Source organism: Bufo gargarizans, chromosome 7 (genome assembly GCF_014858855.1).
Source record: "Bufo gargarizans isolate SCDJY-AF-19 chromosome 7, ASM1485885v1, whole genome shotgun sequence".
Lineage (NCBI taxonomy): Eukaryota > Metazoa > Chordata > Amphibia > Anura > Bufonidae > Bufo > Bufo gargarizans.
Genome location: NC_058086.1, coordinates 55,191,248 through 55,216,142, shown reverse-complemented (window position 1 = coordinate 55,216,142; position 24,895 = coordinate 55,191,248). Strand labels below are relative to the sequence as shown.

Below are 24,895 nucleotides of genomic sequence, written 5' to 3'. Positions count from 1 at the left end.
CCACCCCTTAACACTAACCCCCCCCCCATAGTGCCCAGTCTCCTTAAAATGGGACCTCCACAGCAGTCCACCCCCTTAACTTTGACATTTACAGCAGCCTGCCCCTTTAACAGTGAGTTCCACAGCACTGTACCCCATTGACAGTGACCTCCACAGGGGCCCGTCCCCTTAACAGTGACCTCTACAGCACCCGCCCCTTAACATTGACCATAGGTTACAGTCCCCTTAACAGACCTCCACCATTCCCGGCCCCCTTAACAGAGACTTCCACAGCTACTGCCCCTTTAACAGTGACTGCCACAGTACACAGCTCCCTTAACAGTGACCTCACTGTACCCCGCTGCCTTAACAGTGACCTCACTGTACCCCCCTACCCCTTTAATAGTGGCCTCCACAGTCCGCTCCTCCCTTAACAGTAACATGCACATAACAGCGGCCTGCCCCCTTAATAGTACCATCCACAGCGCCTTCCCCTTTAACAGTGACCTCCACAGTACCCCATCTCCTTAACAGTGATTTCCACAACACCCCGCCCCCTTAATAGTGGCCTCTACAGCAATCTGCCCCTTAACACTGACCTCCATAGCGGACCGTCCACTTAAGGCCCCCTGCACACGACCGTAGGTGTCCCGTTGACATATTGCAGACCGTGTGCATTTCGCATCACGGATGCAGGACCCATTCACTTCAATGGGTCCGCAAATCCGGAGATGCGGAATGGAAGCACGGAACTGAACCCTACGGAAGCACTACGGAGTGCTTCCGTGGGGTTTCCTCCCGTACTTCCGTTCAGGTGCAGGAGGCCTAACTGTGACCTCCTCAGCAGCCTGCCCCTAGGGTAGCAAGAGGTCCGGTTTTAGGCCGTACAGTGCTGGCTTTCAGACTCCCTGTCCTCTGTCCGGTGCAGGGCCTGAACGCACACAGGGATGTCGTTTTGAACAGCTCACTCTCAGACAGCAGCACCGTGCTGTTTGACTGTGAGCTGCAGGGAGAAAGTCACCCTCCTTCCCACCCCTGCAGCTGACAGAAGTAGATTTTTACCTTCATTTTTTAAATCCCTGTTGGCTGTGGAGCTGGGAGGGGGCGTGGCCTAACCAGAGTTTTTAGGTCCGTCTTTTGAGGGTGTCCTGTATGGCCACCCTATCTGCTGCCTTAACTGTGACCTCCACATCACTCCGCTCCCTTAACAGTGTCATCCACTGCACCCGCCCCTTTAAAGTTGACCTACAGCAGTGAAGAAAAATAGCTGGGTTGTTATGGAAACCTGGAGTAAAACTGTGTGTATGTGGAGACTAACGCTGGGTTCACACCTGAGCGTTTTACAGTGCGTTCCTACGCGCTGTAAAACGCTCAACAAGGAGAAACCAATGCTTCCCTATCGGCATGGTTCTCATCTGGGCTTTTTACAGCGTGTACGATCGCGCTGTAAAACGCCTGACGCCCCAAGAAGTACATGAGCTTCCTTTGGGGCTTCTTGTCGCGCGTTCCCGTACATAGACTTTCGGGAACGCGCGACAATGGGCGTTCGCTTGTCTCTGTATGCGCGATTGCAAACACCCGTACAATCGCGCATACAGAGCGCTCCATCGCGAACAGCTCAGGTGTGAACCCAGCGTAAGGGCCTGCGAGCTTCTATTGGCTAATAAGGGACATGTGACCGTGTGTATGGCAGTCGGGATATGAAGAGAAAGACCTGCAGGCTTCCATTGGCTAATGTAGATCATGTGATGTGCCATATTTGCATTTTTTGGAATATCCTCAGGAACTCTCAGTCCTAAAACCTTCCCGGACACCTGATATACCTGTTTGCCAAATCTCGTGATTGTAAATGTGACGGTGCGGATTCCTTTAGCTGACATACACACACACATACACTCAGCTTTATATATTAGATACAGTATATTACTAGGATGGATTTTTGGGGGGCACTGCCAAACAACTCAGCTTATAGAGTCTTAGGCTGGGTTCACACTTGAGCGTTGCGCAAACGCGCGTTTTTGACGCGCATTTTTATGCGCGTTTTTGTAATAGTAAACGCGCGTTTGACGCGCGTTTGTGTGATTCACTACAGTGTCCTATGGCCACAAACGCCCCAAAAGTCGCTCATGTACTTTTTGGAGCGTCGGGCGTTTTACAGCGCGATCGTACGCGCTGTAAAACGCCCAAGTGTGAACCATTCCCATAGGGAATCATTGGTTTCTCCTTGTTGAGCGTTTTACAGCGCGTAGGAACGCGCTGTAAAACGCTCGGGTGTGAACCCAGCCTTAGTGCAATGGGCAATACCTGCAAGCAGACCTGAATATTAGGGTTTGGAGTTTGGTTTTTAAAGCGTCACTTACAGATGCTCTTGCGAGTAGTGCTTTAGGGCTCATCCACATGAACAGCAAACCAGGTACTGTCCACATCTGTATGTCCGTTCCGCGGCACCTGCAAAAAAATAGAACATGTCCTGTTCTTGTCCGTTTTACGGACAAGCATAGGATAGTTCTACAGAGGACAGGACATTACGTTCTGCAAAATGCAGAACACACACAGTCAGTATCCGTGTATTGCGAATCCGCAATTTGCGGACCACAAAAATGGCAACACCCATGTGCATGAGTCCTTAATCAGTATTTCCAGCTACACAATAGGAGGAATTTATCTCAAGGGTGATGTTTGTAGTCACTTTTCCTTCAGTCTGTGTAGGTGTACTGTGTGCCAGATTTATAAAACATCACGTTTGGAGCGCCTTTAACCACTGCCTGACACACTGATTTTCCGTATTTGTGTTTTCGTTTTCCGCTCCCTGCCTTCCCGAAGCCATAACTTTTTTATTTTTCTGTTCACATAGCCGTATGAGGACTTATTTTTGGTGGAACAAACTGTACTTTCTAATGGCACCATTTATTATTGCATAGAATGTAGTAAGAAGCTGGAAAAAAAAATCCAAATGCGGTGGAACTGAGAAAAAACTGCAATTCCGCTACAGTTTTATGGGTTTTGTTTTCACGCCGTTCGCCATGCGGTAAAACTGATTTGTGGTCTTCGTTCTCCAGGTCAGTATGATTTGCGACGATACCACATATTTATAGTTTTTCTTGTGTTTTAATACTGAAAAAAAATAACTTTTGAAACAAATTTATTTTTCCTTTTAATCGCCATATTCTGACCCCCAGAACTTTTTTCCAGTTGTGTCTATGGAGATGTGTGAGGGCTCATTTTTTGTGGGACTGATCTGTACTTTTTGTTAATACCATTTTGGGGTGTGTATGACTTTTTGTTCAATTTTATTGGGAGGTAAAGTGATGAAAAAAGGGCAAATCGGACATTTTTACATTTTGTTTGTCAGTTACATCATTCACCATATGGGATACTTTTTTTATATTTTAATAGTATGGGCGTTTTTACACACGGTGATGCCCATTTTTATTTTATTATTATTTTTTTATTGTTTTAAGTATTTTGATTTTGGGGAAAGGGGGGGTCATTAGAATTAGAGATGAGTGAATTTCATATTTTGAAATTTGTTCACGCTTCGTTTGGTGGTAAAAGCAGAACTGCGTTATGGATTCCGTTGCCACGGACCATAACGCAATTCTACGACGGAATGGCATTCCGTTATTCATTCCGTCATAATAGAAATCTATGGGCTGTAAAACGGATCCGTCCCATTTCCTGTTATGCAGGGGAGTCCACTCCTGCATAACGGAAATGGGACGGATCCGTTTTGCAGCCCACAGACTTCTATTATGACGGAATGAATAACGGAATGCCTCTAAAGGCATTCCGTTATGCTTTCTGTCATAGAATTGTGTTATTGTCCGTGGTAACAAAATTCATAACGTAATTCTGCTTTTACCACCAAACGAAGCGTAATCGAATTTCATAACAGGAAATTCGCTCATCTCTAATTAGAATTTTTATGTATTATTTTTAATAAACTCTTTTTAGGACCTTAAGTGGACAACAACATGCAATCATCAGATTGCTATTTGTATAGAGTAATGGATTTTTCTTTGTTAGGCCCCTTGCAGACGAGTGTGTCCGGATTAGGTCCAGATGCTTCCCGGTGCATTGCGGCAAACCAGCGCGAGTAGGTACGCAATTGCAGTCAGTTTTGACTGCGATTGCGTTCCGATGTTCAGTTTTTATCACGCGGGTGCAATGTGTTTTGCACGCGTGTGATAAAAAACCGACTGTGGTACCCTGACCCGAACTCCTTCACAGAAGTTCAGGTTTGGGTTAGTTGTAATGTAGATTGTATTATTTCCCCTTATAACATGGTTATAAGGGAAAATAATAGCATTCTGAAAACAGAATGAATAGTACAATAGGGCTGGAGGGGTTAAAAAATAAATAAATAAATAAATGTAACTCACCTTAATCCACTTGTTCGCGCAGCCGGCATCTCTTCTGTCTTCATCTGTGTGCAATAGGACCTTTGATTACGTCAATGCGTTCATCACATGGTCCATCACATGATCCATCACCATGGTGATGGATCATGTGATGAGCGTAGTGACGTCATCAAAGGTCCTATTGCTCATAGATGAAGACAGAAGAGATGCCGTCTGCGCGAACAAGTGGATTAAGGTGAGTTAAATTTTATTTATTTTTTTTTAACCCCTCCAGCCCTATTGTACTATGCATTCTGTTTTCAGAATGCTATTATTTTCCCTTATAACCATGTTCTGATCTTCACCTAGCAACCGTGCGTGAAAATGCTTGCGGATGCTTGCGATTTTCACGCAACCCCATTCATTTCTATGGGGCCTGCGTTACGTGAAAAACGCACAAAGAGGAGCATGCTGCGATTTTCACGCAACGCACAAGTGATGCGTGAAAATCACCGCTCATGTGCACAGCCCCATAGAAATGAATGGGAAATTAATGGGTCCGGATTCAGTGCGGGTGCAATGCGTTCACCTCACGCATTGCACCCGCGTGGAATACTCGCCCGTGTGAAGGGGGCCTTACTCTATACATGGATTGCTATGTCACTATATAGTGCTGCCACCTGATGGATTAGGGTCCATTCACACAACCGTATGTATTTTGCGGCTCCGCAAAACACGGACACCGGCAATGTGCGTTCCACATTTTGCGGACCGCACATTGCCGGCACTCTCATTAAAAATGCCTTTTCTTGTCCGCAATTGCGGACAAGAATAGGACATGTTCTATTATTTTGTGGAACGGAAGTGCGGATACGGACAGCACATTCCGGTCCCTATTGAAAATGAATGGGTCCGCACCTGTTCCGCAAAATTGCGGAACGGATTCAGACCCATTTTGCGGATGTGTGAATGGACCCTTAAATTGTAATATACAAGTTATCAGCCTTGAAGCCTAGTAGAGCCTCAGGCTCATTACTTACATGGAAGGCCTTCCCCGATCTCTGCCCGCGGGGAGGCGTTCCTGCCCGCTTTTAGGTTTCTGAGACCTCCGGCTCATAATAAATTAAGCGCATCATCTGGCGACGCATGGAATATCAAAGACCAGCGTAAAACTCTGCTCTTCGATAAATGACCCCTTTTGTCTAGATGTGCTACTCCTGTTTTCTGCATTCCCCCTTCTTGCAGTGGCTTTCTGACTTTATTTGCAAGAAAAAAAAGCCCCAGTGATAAATCTGGAGTGAAACACATTACATACATTATTCTATGATTAATGTATAAAATCAGACATCATATAGTACATGACAATCTCTTTCTAACAAGGCTAGAACCAGCCCTGTACCTCAAATGGGTCCAGAGATCTCCACATTCGTTGCTGTACTAGATTTATATCAAGCTGGCAGCGCAGGGGACGCATAATTTCTTCTGCAGCTCTCTCCCTGTCACAGCTCAGGAAGGAGTTGAATGATGCAGCTGAGCACGTGCGTCCACCTCAGCAAAGTGGACAGAGAAATAATAAAAAAGAAACTGCAGTTACATTTTATTGAATAACATTTTTTATTACATGCAACTACAAAAGTATTCAGATCCAGAACTGCTGAATATTTTTCGTAGGACAACCCCTTTAACAAAGCCATCCACAACCACTTTCCAATTACCTTTAAAAACCGGAGTGAGTAGTGTAAGGCTCCATTCAGACGTCCGTGTGTGTTTTGCGGATCCGTGCCCATCAGACGGTGTTTCATTGTGAAGTGCTGCATGCATGCTGAATTAGGGTCCATTCACACGTCCGTAAGTGTTCTGCGGATCCGCAAAACACGGACACTGGCAATGTGCGTTCCACATTTTGCGGACCGCACATCACTGGCACTTAATAGAAAATGTATATTCTTGTCCGCAATTGTGGACAAGAATAGGACATGTTCTATTTTTTTCGGGATCAGAATTGTGGACCCGGAAGTGCGGGTCCGCATTTTCGGATCCGGCCCGCACATCGTGCGGCCCCATAGAAAAAATGGGTCCACAATTCCGTTCCGCAAAATGCGGAACGGAATTGCAGACGTGTGAATGGAGTCTAAAAATGCAGAAAGTCGCAAAGCCTTATTTTGTGACTTTTTAAAGACAGAATTCTGGAGCGCAGGGGCTTGATAAATTCCCCCCAGTGTTTATACTGGGCTCCAGTTAAGCATAGCTTTTGGCGGTGATTAAAAAAAACGTATATGGTTTCAAAATGTGGCGCCACCGTAGTGCTTTGCTGCTGCGAGGCGCCGCATTCAGATTTGGTGGGATAACTGAACAGTTTTATGATGCTGCCTGAAGGCAAGAGTACCCCATAACAATGTTGCTCTGGGACCAAGGCATGTTAAGTAATGGACTGCTGAAAGGCTATTTTTTTTTTTACCAAATTATGTCTGACTTAGTAATCATTTCATGGCAGCTGTTCTGTAAACACAAACCTGGGGCCACGAGCAGTTGTTGTTGACATTTTGAGAGTTTACAGCGTGATCATGATACATAGAGTCATTATAGCAGCTGTCTCCTGTCTCAGTCACTTGTCTCATTCAGGTCTGCGGAGAAAAATAATCGCGTAATCGGTACAATATGTTTTCGTCAACAGGTCCTTGCACTTAAAAATCACAGAACAGCGATAATTCCATTCCACGCAGATCTCTCGGGGCCACGTACATGATGCCTTTCAGCCCTTTGGCCTGCTGTCGACATTTATGAATTTTGAGAGCTGAAGTAGTATTGGAATGAAGGCTTATTCTTCAGGAAATGGCGATATTACTGACGTTGGAAGTAGAAATACTACCTGTTAGTTCATTAGGAACTGATTCATAGTTGCAAAGATTTTAAAATATATTTCAGGGACACTGCCATTGAGTCAAGGTATCCACAGTTGGCCGTACACTAGTAATTTTCATTAAGGTCCTTTTACACGGGCAGATTGTTTGCCTACAACGGGACCATATTCAAGTCTTGTTATTACATAAACTAATTGGGGGAGGGGGTGATCATTACTGCGGTCAGTCTAACCCCAACTCTGATGCACATTACTTTGTCACATCCCATTCAGAGATTTATCTGCTTTTGGCTGGTTTCACACGGGCGTTGCGGGAAAATGTGCGGGTGCGTTGCGGGAACACGCGTGATTTTTCCGCACGAGTGCAAAACATTGCGTGAGAAAAATCGCGCATGTTTGGTACCCTTGGGATCTGTGTTCTGTAGATTGTATTATTTTCCCTTATAACATGGTTATAAGGGAAAATAATAGCATTCTGAATACAGAATGCATAGTAAAATAGCGCTGGAGGGGTTAAAATAATAAATAAAATAATTTAACTCTCCTGTCTCTTTCTTTGCTGATTGCAGTCAAAGGACCTGTGGTGACGTCACTCCGGTCATCACATGGTCAGTCACATGATCTTTTACCATGGTGATGGATCATGTGATGACCGAAGTGACGTCACCACAGGTCCTTTGACTGCAATCAACAAAGAAAGAGACAGGAGAGGTGCCGGCTGCTAAGGTGAGTTAAATTTTTTTTTCTTTTTTTTTTTAACCCCTCCTGCTCTATTTTACTATGCATTCTGTATTCAGAATGCTATTATTTTCCCTTATAACCATGTTATAAGGGAAAATAATAAAATGATCGGGTCTCCATCCTGATTGTCTCTTAGCAACCGTGCGTGAAAATCGCACCGCATCCGAACTTGTTTGCGGATGCTTGCGATTTTCACGCAGCCCCATTCACTTCTATGGGGCCTGTGTTGCGTGGATTATTGCACCGCAAAGCACAGTAATAGAACATGCTGCGACTTTCACGCAACGCATAAGTGAGGCCCAATACCTGAATAGTCTTATCCTAGATTCCACCACTTCCTCACCAGAGTTCAGTATCTTGCCATCTTGTTCTTCAGATTCCCTAGTACATGTCTTGACAGAAATGAGTAGATACTCAACACTATGTGCCCACCATACTCATCACTTTGTGCCCACCATACTCATCACTTTGTGAACCAACCATACTCATCACTATGTGCCCACCATACTCATTACTGTGTGCCCACCATACTCATCACTACGTGCCCACCATACTCATCACTACGTGCCCACCATACTCATCACTACGTGCCCAGCATACTCATCACTACGTGCCCAGCATACTCATCACTACGTGCCCACCGTACTCATCACTACGCGCCCACCATACCCAATCCATCACTACGTGCCCACCGTACTCATCACTACGCGCCCACCATACCCATCACTACGTGCCCAGCATACTCATCACTGTGTGCCCACCCTTAGTGTAACTGGCTAAAGTTGTATGTAAAACTTCTTTCACACTTACGGTAAGGGTACTTTTACACTTGCAGCAGAGGATTCCGGCAGGCAGTTCCGTCGCCGGAACTGCCCGTGGGATCCAGCAATCCGGACGCAAACTGATGGCATTTGTCAGAGCGATCCGGATGCGGATACATCTGACAAATGCATTGCAATACCGGATCCCTCTCTCTGGTGTTAATATTTTTTTTTGCAGTCTGAGCATGCGCACACCGGAAAGCCAGATCCGTTTTGCCGGAACACTGCGGTCAGTCATAACCTCAACTCTGATGCACATTACTTTGTCACATCCCATTCAGAGATTTATCTGCTTTTGTTGTAATAAATTACATTGTCGTTCAAGGGATTGTTTTACATAGACAACACCTTTAATATGGAGTGCAGTTCCTGAGACCAACTTGAATAGGTCCGTGATCCGTCCGTTCCGCAAAAAGATAGAACAAGTTCTATTTGTTTGCGGAACGGAGGCACGGATTGGGGGTTCCGTTCCGTGCTTTTGTTCCGCACTGCATCTCCGGGTTTGCGGACCCGTTCAAGTGAACGGTTCTGATGTGGAATGCACACGGCCGGTGCCCCGTGTATTGCGGAACCGCCATATGCGGCCTGCAATATGGCCACGGGAGCACAATGGCCGTGTGCAAGAGGCCTTAGAAAGGACACAAGGCCCCGTTACAGAATTTGCCCTGAGGCCCAGGAGCTTCAGGTTACACCTCTGATACCTCTTTTATATTGACAGAATACAAAGAAAATGGTATAATTTACAATATGTCCAGTTTTAATATTCTCACATAAAACAATGTATAAAACATAATACAAGGGTTATAAATCGTATATACATGAGGTCTGTGCTGGAGCATACTAAGTGTTAACAATACCTTCATTAAAATATATATATATATACTGTGTCTAGTTCTATATATTTATATAAAGTACAGTTTTCAAAGTGCCTTAAGTTCCAACTTTGTCCCATAGACTGAAAAACTGTGGACATGGTAATAAAAAAACGGACGGGAAACAGTTATGCAATAAAAGATTTATTAAATTAGAGCAGGAAATTCACTGATAAACCAGGCACAATGCCTTGTAGGACTCAGCTGAATGTAATGATACCTACTTATTACCTAGTGATCCGTTTTTTTTCCTATCATTTGCATGGCAAACTTGACTTAGACTTTTTTTTTTACTTGCCTTCATGTCTGGTGATCCTCCAAAAATAAAGGAAGACACACGGAACAACGGAACCCCATTTTGCGGAACGGAACACAACAACGGTTGTGTGCATGAGGCCTAACTAGCATATTCCTAGTTTTATCCATGCCCCCATTACTGCATAAATGTAACTTTTATAAAATGCTAATTAGCTTCTAGGTGCAACATTGTTCCTGCTCCTAGAGGCTCCGTTCTCCCACCTCTGTCACCTCCTTCCAAGTCTTGATTGACAGGGCCAGGCAGCGTTTGCATCCACCTGCCAGCCCTGAGTGCATGGTAAATCTCACGTCTGCGCCATGCCTGCCGTTTAGTATTAAGCGCAGGAGCAGTAAGGAACTCAGCAGCCAGTGAGCGTCCTTCCTTCACTATGCCTGCGCCGAATGCTAAACGGCATGGCGCAGGCGTGAGATTTACCATGCACTCACGGCTGGCAAGAGGATGCGCGAACGCTGCCTGGCCCTGTCAATCAAGACTTTGAGGGAGGTGACAGAGGTGGGAAAACTGAGCCTCTAGGAGCAGGAGCAACACCCCCCCCCCTGCTCCTGGAAGCTAATTTGCATATTATAAAAATATATAAACTAGGAATATGCTGGTTAGGGTCAGCTGACATTAGCACATCGCTAATGTCCACCAGTTTAATTTAGGTATTTCTGGTGACAAAAACCCTTCAAGTAGAGGGAGGTGCTGGCATAGGAAGGGGAGGAGCAAGGGTGCACAAAGTGGATTGAGTCCGCCCTCGGTGCACTTAACTGCTCACTTGCATATGGATTTAAAGTACTTGTTCTCTTCCACTGCTATGTTTCAGGACAAAATTGCACTCTTCAACGCCATATGGGACCTATGGGATAATTACTGGGCCACTAGGCAACCTTGACGACCTCATGTGAAAGAAGTGTCCCCCTCCCTTATGTCTCTGTCTATGTTATTTGTCTTGTCTTTTGGGTATTTGTTAGGTTAAGCATTATTAGCTGAGAAGCTCCGGGCTTTTGGGTCTTTAAAGGGATTCTGTCACCTCCCCTCAGCCAAAAAACGATTTAAAAGCAGCCATGCAGCACAGCTTACCTGGATTAGGCTGTGCTGTTTTATCTTGAAATCCGTCCAGCAGTTACTTCAAAAAACGACTTTGATCAATAAGGAAATGCGTCCTGAAGGTGCCCAGAGGGGCGTTTTTTTCTTCCTAGTGAGCCCAGTACCGCCCCTCTTTCAGTGCCCAGCCCGCCTTCCTTGTATTTTCTAACCGCCGCCCCCAGCCTGCCACAGCCTCCCCTCCCTCTCGCCGAACGAAGTCTCGCACAGGCGCAGTACCCACTGAGGGCTGCGCCTGTGCGATCATCAGGAGACTGAGGGCGGCAGCTTCATCTTCGTCACTGGGCATGCGCCGACCCCAGTGACGTCCGATGCTCGCTCTTCCCTCAGTCAGCAGGGAAGAGCGAGCATCGGACGTCACTGGGCTCGGCGCATGCCCAGTGACGAAGATGAAGCTGCCGCCCTCAGTCTCCTGATGATCGCACAGGCGCAGCCCTCAGTGGGCACTGCGCCTGTGCGAGACTTCGTTCGGCGTGAGGGAGGGGGAGGAGAGGGAGGGGAGGCTGTGGCAGGCTGGGGGCGGCGGTTAGAAAATACAAGGAAGGCGGGCTGGGCACTGAAAGAGGGGCGGTACTGGGCTCACTAGGAAGAAAAAAACGCCCCTCTGGGCACCTTCAGGACGCATTTCCTTATTGATCAAAGTCGTTTTTTGAAGTAACTGCTGGACGGATTTCAAGATAAAAGAGCACATCCTAATCCAGGTAAGCTGTGCTGCATGGCTGCTTTTAAATCGTTTTTTGGCTGAGGGGAGGTGACAGAATCCCTTTAAGGCTCTTCCGCTGCTACCTGATGTCTTTTTGTTTAGGATACACCGCTAAGTAGTCCTTCTTCGGACTGATTACAGATCGACACAGTCTCCATTAGTTCACTTTATTGTTATATTTCTGCTCGGTCTCTCATTTTTCATCACTGACTATTATCGAGTGATACAAGTGCTCAATCAATATGAATGTGATGTATTTCATGTTTCATCCTTTGCCTTGTACTATTGTGCATTATTCTATTGTAAATGTGCATTTTCATTTCCGTATTATTTAATAAATATACAATTATACAAAAAAAATGTACTTGTTCTCCAGAATGAACCAACATTTAGGGGATCTTGGCTTACAAGGCATTGTGCCTGGTATAACAGTGAATTTCCCGGTGACAGACTCCCTTTAATAAGACTGTAGATCATGCGCTCCAGTGACGGGCAGGCTCTAAGTGTCGGTGTAAATGGATGGAATCTGGGGGATACAGTGATCAAAGGCAGCATTCGGAAAGAAGTCCCTTTCTTGGGAGCAGTTACTCCTGCCATTTTCAGGGAGACAATTTCCGTCTGCATTAGTATTGTTGAATCCATACCCTGCGGACAGACAATATAATAAGACAATAATAATTTAGAGTAAAAATTACATTAAAGGGCATCTGTCAGCAGTTTTGTACCTATGAAACTAGCTGACCTGTTGCATGTGCACTTGGCAACTGTGTTGGTCCCATGTTCATATGTTCCCGCATTGCTGAGAAAAATTGTGTTTTATTATATGCAAATGAGCCTCTAGGAGCAACAGGGGTGTTGTCATTACACCTAGAGGCTCTGTTCTCTCTGCAACTGCCGCCCCTCTGCACTTTGATTGACAAAGCCAAGCAGGGTAAAAGTGATCACACCTGGCCCTGTCAATCAAAGTGGAGAGGGTATGGCAGTTTCAGAGAGAGCTGAGACTCTAGGAGTAACGGCAACGCCCCCGTTGCTCCAAGAGGCTCATTTGCATATATTACATAATTTTTCTCAGCAATGCGGGCACATATGAACATGGGACCAACACAGATGCCTTCATCTTCCAAGCGCACATGTAACAGGTCAGCCAGTGTGTATATATGATAAATAGATGCAGCACTTTTAGTGTGGGACTCACATAAACCTAAATTATAACCTCTATTAATATCAAAGACTGTGTGGCAGATGCCCGGGATCGTGAACCTGTTGGAATGTATACTCCTGCCAATGATATTTAGTAGAGAGCAAAATGTTCTGGATTTTGTGTTCTAAGTGAGGCTTCAAAAACAACAACTTCTAAGACCTATGTAGACATGCCGACCTACCTGATTTAGGTAGGATATGTTCACATGTGGATATCAACGGAAAATCCACAGCGTATTACAGTACCAGTAAGGCCTCATGCACAGGACCGTATTTTGTTTCCGTGTCCGATCAGTTTTTTTTGCGGACAGGATGCGGACCTATTCATTTTAATGGGTCCGCAAAAAACGTGTGCTGTCCGCATCAGTATGTCCGTTCCGTCGCTCCGCAAAAAAATTTGTGCATGTCCTATTTTTTTCTAGTTTGCGGACAAGGATAGGCATTATTAGAATGGATACGCCCAAAAAACGGATCCGCAAAAAAAAATACGGATGCCATACGGAACCTCATCCGTTTTTTTTGCGGACCGCAAAACACATACGGTCGTGTGCATGTAGCCTAAGGTGGACTAGATTTTGCAACACATAGGGTGAAATCCACGGCAAATCTGATGCAAAATCTTCAACAAATCGGCATGCAACACGTGTATTTTCTAGATCTGCAGCAGATTTTTGGCAAAATACACGTTGCACTTTTGAAGGGCAGGTTGAAAAATTATTAATAGTTTCATAAAATTTTGATACATGAGGCCCACTGGATGGGGGAAATTATTCTGGGGGTCACTCTACATTTCATTGTACATATAGGTCACATCATAAGAACCGATTCATTGTGAGATAAGCCCAAGAAGTGATAGCCCTCAGAAGAAAGCTATTATTTTCTGTTGAGACAGTCTTCTGCTGGACCGCATGGGCCATGTTGTTGTTCCATCAGAGCCTGCACCTACCGCAGGAGCATCTCCTCTAGTGGCCCGACCAGATGCTGGTACAACAAGCTGTCTCTCTGGTGCCCCCTATTGGATGGCTATCCTATAAGTCAATGTATGGCCCATTAAACAAGCCTTGAAACATGACTTTGGATATAAGGAAAATCCATAATGCCACTTTCACACGAACGATACGGATTGGCTCAGGATGCGTTCAGTGAAACTCGCACTATTTTGCACTCAAGTTCAGTTGTTCAGTTTTTTCCGTTTTGATGCGTTTACAAACAACATCTAGCAACCATCAGTGAAAAACGCATTGCACCCAGGCTACATCCGGATTAGATCTGGATGCAATGCGTTTTTCACTGAAGCCCCATTCACTTCTGTGGGGCCAGAGCTGCGTGAAAACCGCAGAATATAGAACATGTTGCGATTCTCTACGCAACGCAGAACTGATGCATGAAAAAAAGGTGCACAGACCCATTAAAATTAATGGGTCAGTATTCAGTGCGGGTGCTATGCGTTCACTTTACGCATTTCACCTGATCGGTAAACTCGCTCGCGTGAAAGGGGCCTAAAATAAGAACATCCACAGACAGCTGATTGTGAGTTTTTGCTTCTCATCGGTGCACAGCAGGCTACTGGTTGGCCGGGTGAGAGGTCTAGAACGTGGATCTAGGGCAGGGATCAGCAACCTTCGGCACTCCAGCTGCTGTGAAACTACAACTCCCAGCATGCACACTTACTCAGCAGTTTTTTTTGTAACTCCCTTAGTAGTGAAATGAGGACTCTGGGAGTTGTAGTTTCAGAACAGCTAGAATGCCGGAGGTTGCTGATCCCTGATCTAGGAGAATGAAGTTTTTCCAGGTTGCCATAGTCTGCCAATACCAAGGCCAAAATCCCAGAAACACCTGTCTGTGCATTTGGAAAAGATTCTGGTTTTGGCTTATATCCCAAGCGTATTCTAAGGCTTGTTTAAACGGCCAGATATTGACTTGTCGGGATAGCCACCCAATAGGTTGCACTAGGAGAGACGGCTTATTGTCCTGGATAAAAGCTTGATTGGAGCATTGCCTCGCTAGCTTGGTGGTCTCCACATGGAGAACTTTTATTCATCTAAGCAAGCTTTTTAAGAGATGGCAATTTCCTATAGGGGAAAATATGATGGCATTCATAGCAGCCCGTCAGCTTCCATCTGTGATTTTATTATTGCATTGTGCTAGCTTTCAGACACGAGCCCAGATACACATCCTGCCTGCCGCTATTTTCTGGTCAGCACATAAAATTCTGTACCTGTGTTCTGCGTGCACGGACCATGGTACCGGTCTGGATCTGGTGTCTCTCTGTAGCAATCTGGGTACTGCACAAAAGTGCCTTGAAATTCTGCACCCGAAAAAAAACAACAAAAAAAAACATTTTATTCAGTCTGCTGCACTTAATCCATTAGGCTTGTATCACACATTCAGATAAGAACGGCAGTATGGCGCCTTTTTGGATACGAGGCCCATTCTGTTGTAAAAAGGTTTATGAGATGAGGGGAAAAAATTTATGTTTTTTTCCAGGAGCACCAAATCGGGCTGTGAATGTTATAGCTGCTAAGCCTTATTGAAGGCGGTATTCCCACCCTAGAAATTTACAGCATATCCTGTTGATATGTCATAAATGTCGAATAAATGGGGTTCCTAATCCTGGGACCTACACCAGTCCAGAAAAGGCGCAACTGTCCCCATAAAGGTGAATGGAGAGATCCACGCATGTGCACGGCCAATTCTACATTCATTCTCCACTCGAATGCAGTAGGACGGGGGCAGAGGTCCCCCGTTCTTAAGAAAAAGTGCTGGTCCCAAAAGTGGACCCTCATCTATTAGACATTTATGGCATATCCTGTCTGAGGTGAGAATACCCATTTAAAGGGATCAGGCAAATTGACCATAGTATTTGATCTGTAGGCAGCATCCTATTGAGTAGGAGGAACTGAGTGGATTGATATAAAGTTTTCTGGGAAAAGATTCAGTATAACTTGTCATTTAGTGACACCTACACAGTCCTACCATCAGGACCGCCAATCTCCTCAATCTGATCTGCTAGTAGATCAGACACTATGTTCAATGTGACAGGTTCCTTTTAAATTCAGTGAGGATCCTGTAGAAGAAAGCAGACCTGTTTTTCCTATCTCAGACAATGCCGTTAAAGCATACCTAAACTTATAAAAAATAATAATAATAAAACATTTTAACTAAATGACTAAATTTGGTTTTCTAATATACCCACAGGCAGGAGAAGCGATGTTCTATGTGCGCTCCTGCGCTTGCATTGCTCAGCTCTGCTAATAACCTGCACACCACATGGTTGCAGTCTATTAGCTGATCGGAGCGAGGGCAGGAGCTCTCATGACCTATCGCGTCTCCTGTCTGTGCCCGCTCTGCTAAAGCCTGGCATAGCCCTTCTATTCCAAAATTTAGCAGAGAAGCTCTGGTACAGGCAGTAGGAGCCTGACCTGTATACCTGTGACTGTGGCTTCATGGGAATTCGTACTCCCATACACAGCCGTTTCTAAATTGCAATAGACCACCTGAACTTCAAGCGCCTATTTCGCTAGGAAGAGTAAAAATAGTAATAAAGTATATTAGAAAAATAATTTAATCACATTTATAATAGGTTTTATTAAAGTATATTTATAAGTTTAGGTACCCTTTAAAAATGGCACAAAGTTGTCAAGGTTGCCCATACTTTTCATTGCAGGTATATTATAAAAGCCACAAAAACGGCACATTTATGGCATGCTTTTATTTTCAAAAGCTGCAGCATATGTGTTGTGTATGAATTTGTAATATCCTGTAAGCAAAAAGCTGCATTTGCGTACAGTCTTATAGCATTCTTAAAGGGGTTGTCTCACTTCAGCAAGTGACATTTATCATGTAGAGAAAGTGGATTTATGTTTTCATCATATTATACACTGATCGTTTTCATGGTTACGACCACCCTGCAATCCATCAGTGGTGGTCATGCTTGCACACTAGAAAAAAACGCTGGCCTATGTGAGCTCCAATGCTCCCAGCCACCAAAGAGACCGGCACATTTTACTATAATGTGCAAGCACGACCAGCACTGATGGATTGCAGGGTGGTCGTAACCATGGAAACGAGCAGTGTATGATGTGATGGAAAAATGAATCCAGCCAGAGGCAATATGGACAATCACAATACATTAGTAAGTGTCTTGTATTTACTTCCTCTACATGTTAAGTGCCACCTTCTGAAGTGAGACAAGCCCTTTAAAGTGGGGTTCATGGTTACGGCCTCCCTGCATTCCAGCAGTGGTGGTCATGCTTGAACACTATAGGAAAAAGCACCAACCACGGTCTCAGCCACCAGAGAGACCTGCACTTTTTCCTATAGTGTGCACGACCACTGCTGCTGGACTGCAGGGTGGTCGTAACCGTGGAAATGAGCAGTGTATAATGTGATGGGAAAATTAGTCCAGTCAGCAAAGGAGGCAATATGGACAATTACTATACATTAGTAAGTGCCTGGTATTAACTTTCTCTACATAATAAATGTCACTTGCTGAAGTGACACAACCCCTTTAAGAATGCTGTAAGACTGTATGCATATGCAGCTTTTTTGCTTAGTTATTTACCCCAGATATTTTTGTGAATAGAATATTACAAATTCATGCACATCGCATATGCTGCAGCTTTTGAAAATAAAAGCATGCCATAAATGTGATCCTCTACTTCACCCCTGGATCTCCATTGACTGCATTGAGGTCCAGCAGTGATCTGGCCAATTTGCAGCATTTGCGCTGGATCTCCTAAACAAGGGTGTGAATGTAGCCTAATGGAAACTGTGCCTTCTGTTTGTTTACAGCAATTTGCACGCCTCAACTTTGAGCCTTTCACTCCACCATTCATCTAGTAAAACGAAGAAAGCAGTGTGGTAAGTCTTCTCACGGAAACATTTCAGTATGTCCCCATGCGGTTCTGGAATGTAGGATAATCCACAGCTACCCTGCGTCTTACGACTAGCACGTCTCCTTCCTGCTGGATCCACTTCTGGCTTTGGCTCAAGAAATTGCCACCTAAATGTGAACCCACCCTAAATTGACCTTTTCAGTGATATCACTGCATCATTAAATAATATTTTTTTTTAAATAATGCTTTATAAAAATTAAAATGACTACCTTGCATCTGGGGACTGTGAAATGTGCGGTAATTTTTCCCCACTAAGGTCTGCTGTCCGTGGTGAGATTTGTGGTGGGAACCGGGAGAAGATCCTCGGTGTAGTAATGAAGATGAGACAGTAGACTTCATAGGGCTGGGAAGATGATTGAGAACATGTGGAGACATTCTATAAGACAAGAGAATGTTATCCTGAGAGATGCGGTAGTACGGATTTCATACTCCTTTACCATGTTCTCCATAGACATCAATCGCGTGCTTGTCCCTACCTTACTTATGCACAGACACCATTTACCTTGGCTTTCATATTTATTACTGTAGTGCTTTGTGTGCTAAGAACTGTTTATTTGCAAATCCCTTAGACAAGTATCACTTAAAGGGATTGTCCAACAAATAATATTCTACAGTTTTCAAACCAGCACCTAGATCTGAATACTTTTGTAATTGCATGTAATTGAAAATTTAGCACAGCCACTGAGTTATTCAATAAAATGTATCTGTATAGCACCACCTACTGTTAGTTTGTTTCCTACTTCTTTAACCTGCTCACTGAGATGGTCGCACATGCTCAGTTTCATCCTTCAACTGCCTCCTGAGCTGTGATAGGTAGAGCTGAAACACGCCCCCTGAGCTGTGATAGGGAGAGCATGGGCACGCCCCCTTAGCTACAGCAGTAAAGACACTCCCCCTGAGCTTTCAGCTTGATATAAATCTAGCAGAGCAATGAAAGGGGAGATCTCTGGATCCATGACAAGCTTATTTTATTTTCCTAGGATGGATATGGACAGACCGGGGTGTCCCATGGTCAGATATTCCTTTACTGGTTAATGCTAAGAGCAGTGTTCAAGTGCAGCTCTCACTCTGGAGGACAGCAGGCGTCCAGTGACGTCAGCTACTCTCACTCATTTCAATGGGCACCCTGCAAGCATTTTCATTGTGGTTACCCCACCAAACACTAAGTGATGCCCCTGCGATCTACCTTATTTTTTTTTCCCCACTGGTGAGTTTTAAAGGAGTTTTTTTTCCAGGACCTGGATGTTGATGTACCATCCTCAGGATATCAGATCATTGGGAAGGTTGGGGTAACTTTCAACATTCCCGCCAAAGCCGGCTGCTCTTTGAAGTGGCCGGCCACTCGTGTGAGCGATGTGCTTTCTTCATTGTCTACATGGGAAGGCCCCCCTGCATACTGTCTACTTAGAAGTGGTGATGCAGGGTATACCAACTCTGTTCTGGTTTGTGACCCACAGCTGATCGTTAGAGTGTTGAGTCAGCTCCACACACCGATCTGATTTGATGGCCATCAAAATCCTGAACCTGGAAAGGGCTACATCAATGTAGTGGGTCCTGGGCAAAGAACTTTGTGGTTTTGTCCTCCTTCCATCTTACTGGTGATATTCATTAACAGATACTTCTCACTAACCTCTGATGTCAACATATTCTGAGCCTCAGAATATGGAAGTCAAGGAGATTCTGCTTCCTTGGAAGACTCCATTACATGATGTTATTGACTATAGCAATCATGATGTTGACATTTTTTGTATCGGGAAAGTACTAGATGAGGATGGTTGGTGGAGGCTCCTGGAGCAATTGCCTTCTGCCCTCTCCGGTGGTTGCACATTAGATTTCATGCTCCTGGCATTCAATATGCCCTTCACCAGCCATTCTGCGATCAATTTGGACCATATTTCTTGGTAGTGTACCACCCAAGTGGTGGATGGGTGATAGACGTTATTTAATTCTCTCGCTACCGTGACCGCATTGATGTTAATTGGTGCTCGTGCTTTAAACGTTTGCGGTAATGTGTCGATTTACTCGTTGGTTAGTAAAATATGTCTATAAAAGGTTGTCAGGCCTCTCCATTGAGGAGCTCCACGCTGAATGTTAGTGCTGTAAGCTGCACGTTTCCTGAGCCGTTCAGACATTAATCACTGCGGCTCCCTGAATATATTGTACCTCATGGTCTTCAATCATTAAGCCGAATATTGTAACAAACTGACCACTCTCCACGACTCTGACCACCGGCCTCCCTCCCCCAGAGTAAACAGCCTTCACGATGCTGTCACATCCTGCCTGAACATTTGCAAGTAAATTAGCAGGCAATTTTACAGAAATATTTAAATGTCTAGCGTTATGAGGGAAAGGGGGAGATTGCGCTTATTTTGGCACAGACCATGGCACACAATTTAACCCTTTCAATCTTGTACATCGTTTTTCACAGATGCAGACCAAATGAATGACCTACTGCAGAACAATATGGTATCAAAGGAGTTTTCTGACATTTTAATACTGATCACCTATCTTCAGTATCTGATTGGTGGGGGTCTGACACCCAGGACCCCCACCGATCAACTGTTAGTACTGTACTGTAAGGGCTCATGTACACGGCCGTGCCCGTATTGAGGTCCGCAATATACGGACACCGGCCGTGTGCACCCCGCATCACGGATGCGGATCCATTCAAGTGATCCATTCAATACGGAAAGTCCAGTGCGGAACGGAGGCCCGGAACCCCACAAAAGCACTACGGAGTGCTTCTGTGGGGTTTCTCTCCGCGCCTCTGCACCACAAAAAAATAGAACATGTTTAATTTTTTTTTGCAGTGCGGACAGATCACGGACCCATTCAAGTTGAATCCGCATGGATGTTACCCGTGCATTGGGGACCGCAAATTGCTGTCCCCAATGCACGGAACGGCCGTATGCATGAGCCCTAAATTGGAGCAGGTTTTCTGTGCTGAATCCACACCCCAAAAATCCAACTTCTCCACCTTTGAACATACCTCTCGAGAGCGCTCTCAGCGACCGACAGCAGACAGCTGCTAGGAGAATCCAATGCAGAACAGCGGGATGAAACAGGGGACAGTAAACCTGGACTTGCTAAGTTCTGGTTATTAGAGCACAGATTGTATAACCCTGGAATATAAAGCAAGAAATAAAGAACATATCAAGGGTCACCTATCAGTATAGAAATGCTGTATAAACATTGTTCTCTTTTGTCCCATCTTGTATATTGCTGTAAGGACCCACTAACACGACAGTATTTTTGCTCCGCCTCCGATCTGTGTTTTTTGAAGTTCGGAAGGAGACCCATTCATTTCAAAGGGTCTGCAAAAAATACAATATGTATGTCCTTTCTGCAGCTCCACAAAAAAGATAGAACAAGTCCTATTCTTGTCCGTTTTGCGGACATAAATAGGCATTGTTACAATCCACAAAAAAGGTTGTAACACAGATGTCATACGTATTTTTGTCAGGCTACAAAATACATACGGTCGTGTGAATTGCACCCATAAAGAAGCCGACCGATCCACTGCCTTCCGGGCGGTCTATGTTTGTGGGCAGCATGCCATTTTCTAATGAGGCCTTCACAAGTGCATTGAAAGTGGTGGTGTCACTTGTAGTCCCACCTAAAATGTGCTTTATATATTAATGGTGACTTCATATGAGACAAGGGGACTTTTGGCCTCCCCCAGTCGAAGTGTGACTGCTGCCTGCCCCTATACAACCTGTGCATCTTGGACAGCCCAAGATTGGAGACCACTGCCACAATCTATATAAAAGGCCACGTCACTAAATCACGGATTTGTGCTGTCTGTGTTCTCCAAGGACAGCATACTTGTACCAATTGACTTTAATGCATGTGTTCACACATCAGTGGTTTTCCGTGGGTTCATGGGGACACCACGGGAGCATGCAGTATCTTGTCTATGATTCCGGATCCCTCACGCACATTATAGTGCATCCGTGGCACCCGTCTTCTGTAAGTGATTTTCACGGACCATGCATAAAAGATGCTCTGGAAAATTTAGTTTTAGCCTAGCAGTGTCCATGGAACACAGAGGGCAAAAATCGTGGACATCTTCACAAATGAGCCACTGGCCGTCTCGTCACGGATGTCACCATGGACACAGACGTGTGAATGAGGTCTAATAGCTCGCACTCCAGCAGAGGATTTGGATGCAACTTGCATACCCGATGTATCTAAACTGGCAGCGAAAAAATATTCAAGAAATAAAATGCTCTCGGCATATTAATATTGTGTCTATTCTGACATAAAAAATATGAAATAAGTGATTTCACCTGAGATATAAACAAGTAATAATCTGCTGATGAAAGCTCCGAGACGTCACCTCGAACTCCCAGCAGGCATTATAGGGTTAAGTGATTATTCCCAGGATATCATGGTATTTACCATTATGATTAATGGCTAGAAAACAAAGGCTTATCCATCTGTGTGTAATTAACTGTTTGCAGGCTGCCACGTGGTCAGCGATCTGCGTATAGCATGGTATAGTGAAGTGGAGTATACTGTACCTGTCAGCATGTCACACGGTCTCGTGCCATTGATAATGTCATTTGTGATGGCTTTCGCCCATTTCCCGTCCAGTGTATGGTGTGCCTGTAAGAAAAACCTTCCTGTGAAAGATTTATCCACATATAGAAAGGAAATGGAAGATTTAGGTCTTGTCAGGTAGATCGATGCCATAGCAAGTCTCATCAATGTCAGGGATATTCTAGTACTGTAGGTTTAGGTATTTGAAAAGTCCAAAAGCTCCATAAGAAATGCAAGGCCACCTGCACACGAGTGCGGGTGAATGCACATTAGATCCACACGGATTTACAGTATGTGTGTTTCTGTACTACATTCAGTTTTTTGGTGCAGATTTTATGCGGTTTTGCCACAGATCTCACCCTTCATTGTAAAAGGATGAAATCCCCAGCTAAAACCGCAAAGACAGGGTCCATTCACACGTCTGCAATTCTGTTCCGCATTTTGCGGAACAGAATTGCGGACCCTATTAATTTTCTATGGGGCCACACTATGTGCTGTCCGGATCCTCACTTCCGGGTCCGCAATTCCGTTCCCCGAAAAAAATAGAAACATGTCCTATTCTTGTCTGCAATTGCTGACAAGATTAGGCATGTTCTATTATAGTGCTGGTGATGTGCGGTCCACAAAATGCGGAACGCACATTGCTGTTGTCTGTGTTTTGCGGATCTGTGGATCCGCAAAACAATAGTGCTGGTGATGTGCGGTCCACAAAATGCGGAACGCACATTGCTGTTGTCTGTGTTTTGCGGATCTGTGGATCCGCAAAACACATGCGGATGTGTGAATGGACCCTTATGCTGCTGTTTTTAGGTGACCTAAGGGTGCATTCACAAGCAGCCGATTTTTTTTTCAGATATGTATGCATCTGAAAATTAGTTTCAGTCATCTGAATGGGGCAGAGCTGCAATACCAAGCACAGCCACTACACAATGTACAGCGCTGTGATTGGTAAACAGGGAGAAGGCTGCAGCGCTCATCTGACGCTGGATGTTGGACTCCTGCGGATTAGATATTGATGACCTATCCTGAGGATAGGCCATCAATACTGAACACCCGGTAGACTCCTTTTAAGAGATTGTCTTGCGATGACAACTGTTGGCTAAGGGCCCTATTAGGCATACAGATGTCATATGAGGGTGTTCTCATGCTCGTGTGTTCCCTCTATGAGTCAGAAAGCAGAGCCACTATGTAAGGGCAGCTCCTGCTCTCGTGGGTCCAGCAGCTTCGTGCATAAGGATTCGTACACACCACAACGTTTGACGTTAAATGTATCTGCTTTAGAAAAACACTTGTGTTTAACGAGTCTTTAGGTATCTATAGAAAAGAAAACATGCCAAAAGTGAATATGTTTTCTCTATTTCGTGTTCCTCTCCGTTTTTTGTAACTGGATGGAGAACACAGATAACCGCTATTCCATCCAGCAAAAAAACAGATCCATGCCTTTTTTTGTTTTGTAGCTGAGGAAAATGAAGAACGGATCCTTTTTTTTGCCGGATCAGTCATAAAAATTGACATCAGTTTTCATCAGTTTTTGGAATGTATCCAAGTTTATCTAAAAAACGGAGGCCTTACATGCTGGCCATTCCTTCGAATTTTCAGAGATTACTGGTAGAAAACAGGGGCCTATTTGGAGGTGCTCCTATCAAGGAATCCACGTCACGCCATTATGACTGGTTCCGGAACTGAAGAAATCTCCTCTTCAAGGTAAGATACACAATGGTGTAACTCTGCTACTTTTTTAACCCTTTGGCTTGATTGCACACAACCATATTTTTCTTCAGTGTGCTATCCGTTTTTTCAGGCGGGGTGCTGGGTCTCCTTAAACAGACCAGCTACATATGGAGGCTAATGTCCCCAGGCTTAGTTAAAAAGCCTGATTTTGACTCATAGGGGCCCACTTCCACAACATGGTTCTCTTTCCTTGGGAGCTAACGTTTTTAAAACGGATAACACACTGACCCATGCAAGTCATTTTTTTCACAGATCCATGTGCCCAATCCTCACTGCAGGTCCTATTCTTGTCCACATTTACAGATAAGAATAGCCATTTCTGCTCATAAGAGTAAGTAAGAAAGAAATGCACGTGGAAATGTAGAATAGTTTTTCAAGGATCCGTTTTTTTGCAGACTGAAGACTGGATATGGCTTTGTGCATGAAGCCTTAGATAAGTGGATGAGAAGTTTAGATGTGCCTTAAAGAGGTCGTCTCACTTCAGCCAATGGCATTTATCATGTAGAGAAAGTTCATACAAGCCACTTACTAATGTATTGTGATCCTCCATATTGCCTCCTTTGCTGGATGATCCATTTTTCCATAGCATTATAAACTTCTTGTTTCCAGGGGTTATGACCACCCTGCAATCCATCAGTGGTGGTCTTGCTTGCACTCTATAGGAAAAAGTGCCAGCCTCTTTGGTGGCCGGGACCACGGGCACTTACATAGGCACGGATGTGCAGCAGCCCCCATCCCAGCCACCTTGTATCTGCGCTGCAGCGGTGGTCGTAACCCCTGGATATGAGCAGTGTATAATGTGA

The 24,895-nt window shown here is 44.7% G+C and overlaps 1 protein-coding gene across 3 annotated transcripts in view; it reads right to left on the bottom strand.

The window, feature by feature from the left end:
• Positions 1-11,764: 11,764 nt before the first annotated feature.
• GLIS1 (GLIS family zinc finger 1) overlaps positions 11,765-24,895 on the bottom strand; it is a 124,772-nt gene continuing 111,641 nt past the window's right edge. For all 3 annotated transcript variants that reach the window (XM_044301902.1, XM_044301903.1, XM_044301904.1), the window contains exons 6-10: positions 22,343-22,427; positions 20,809-20,941; positions 18,029-18,195; positions 15,140-15,229; positions 11,765-12,366 (exon numbers count right to left, since the gene is read on the bottom strand). In XM_044301902.1, the coding sequence (XP_044157837.1) occupies positions 12,221-12,366; positions 15,140-15,229; positions 18,029-18,195; positions 20,809-20,941; positions 22,343-22,427 (621 nt within the window). In that variant the 3' untranslated portion in view covers positions 11,765-12,220. The remainder of the gene's footprint in view (positions 12,367-15,139; positions 15,230-18,028; positions 18,196-20,808; positions 20,942-22,342; positions 22,428-24,895) is intronic.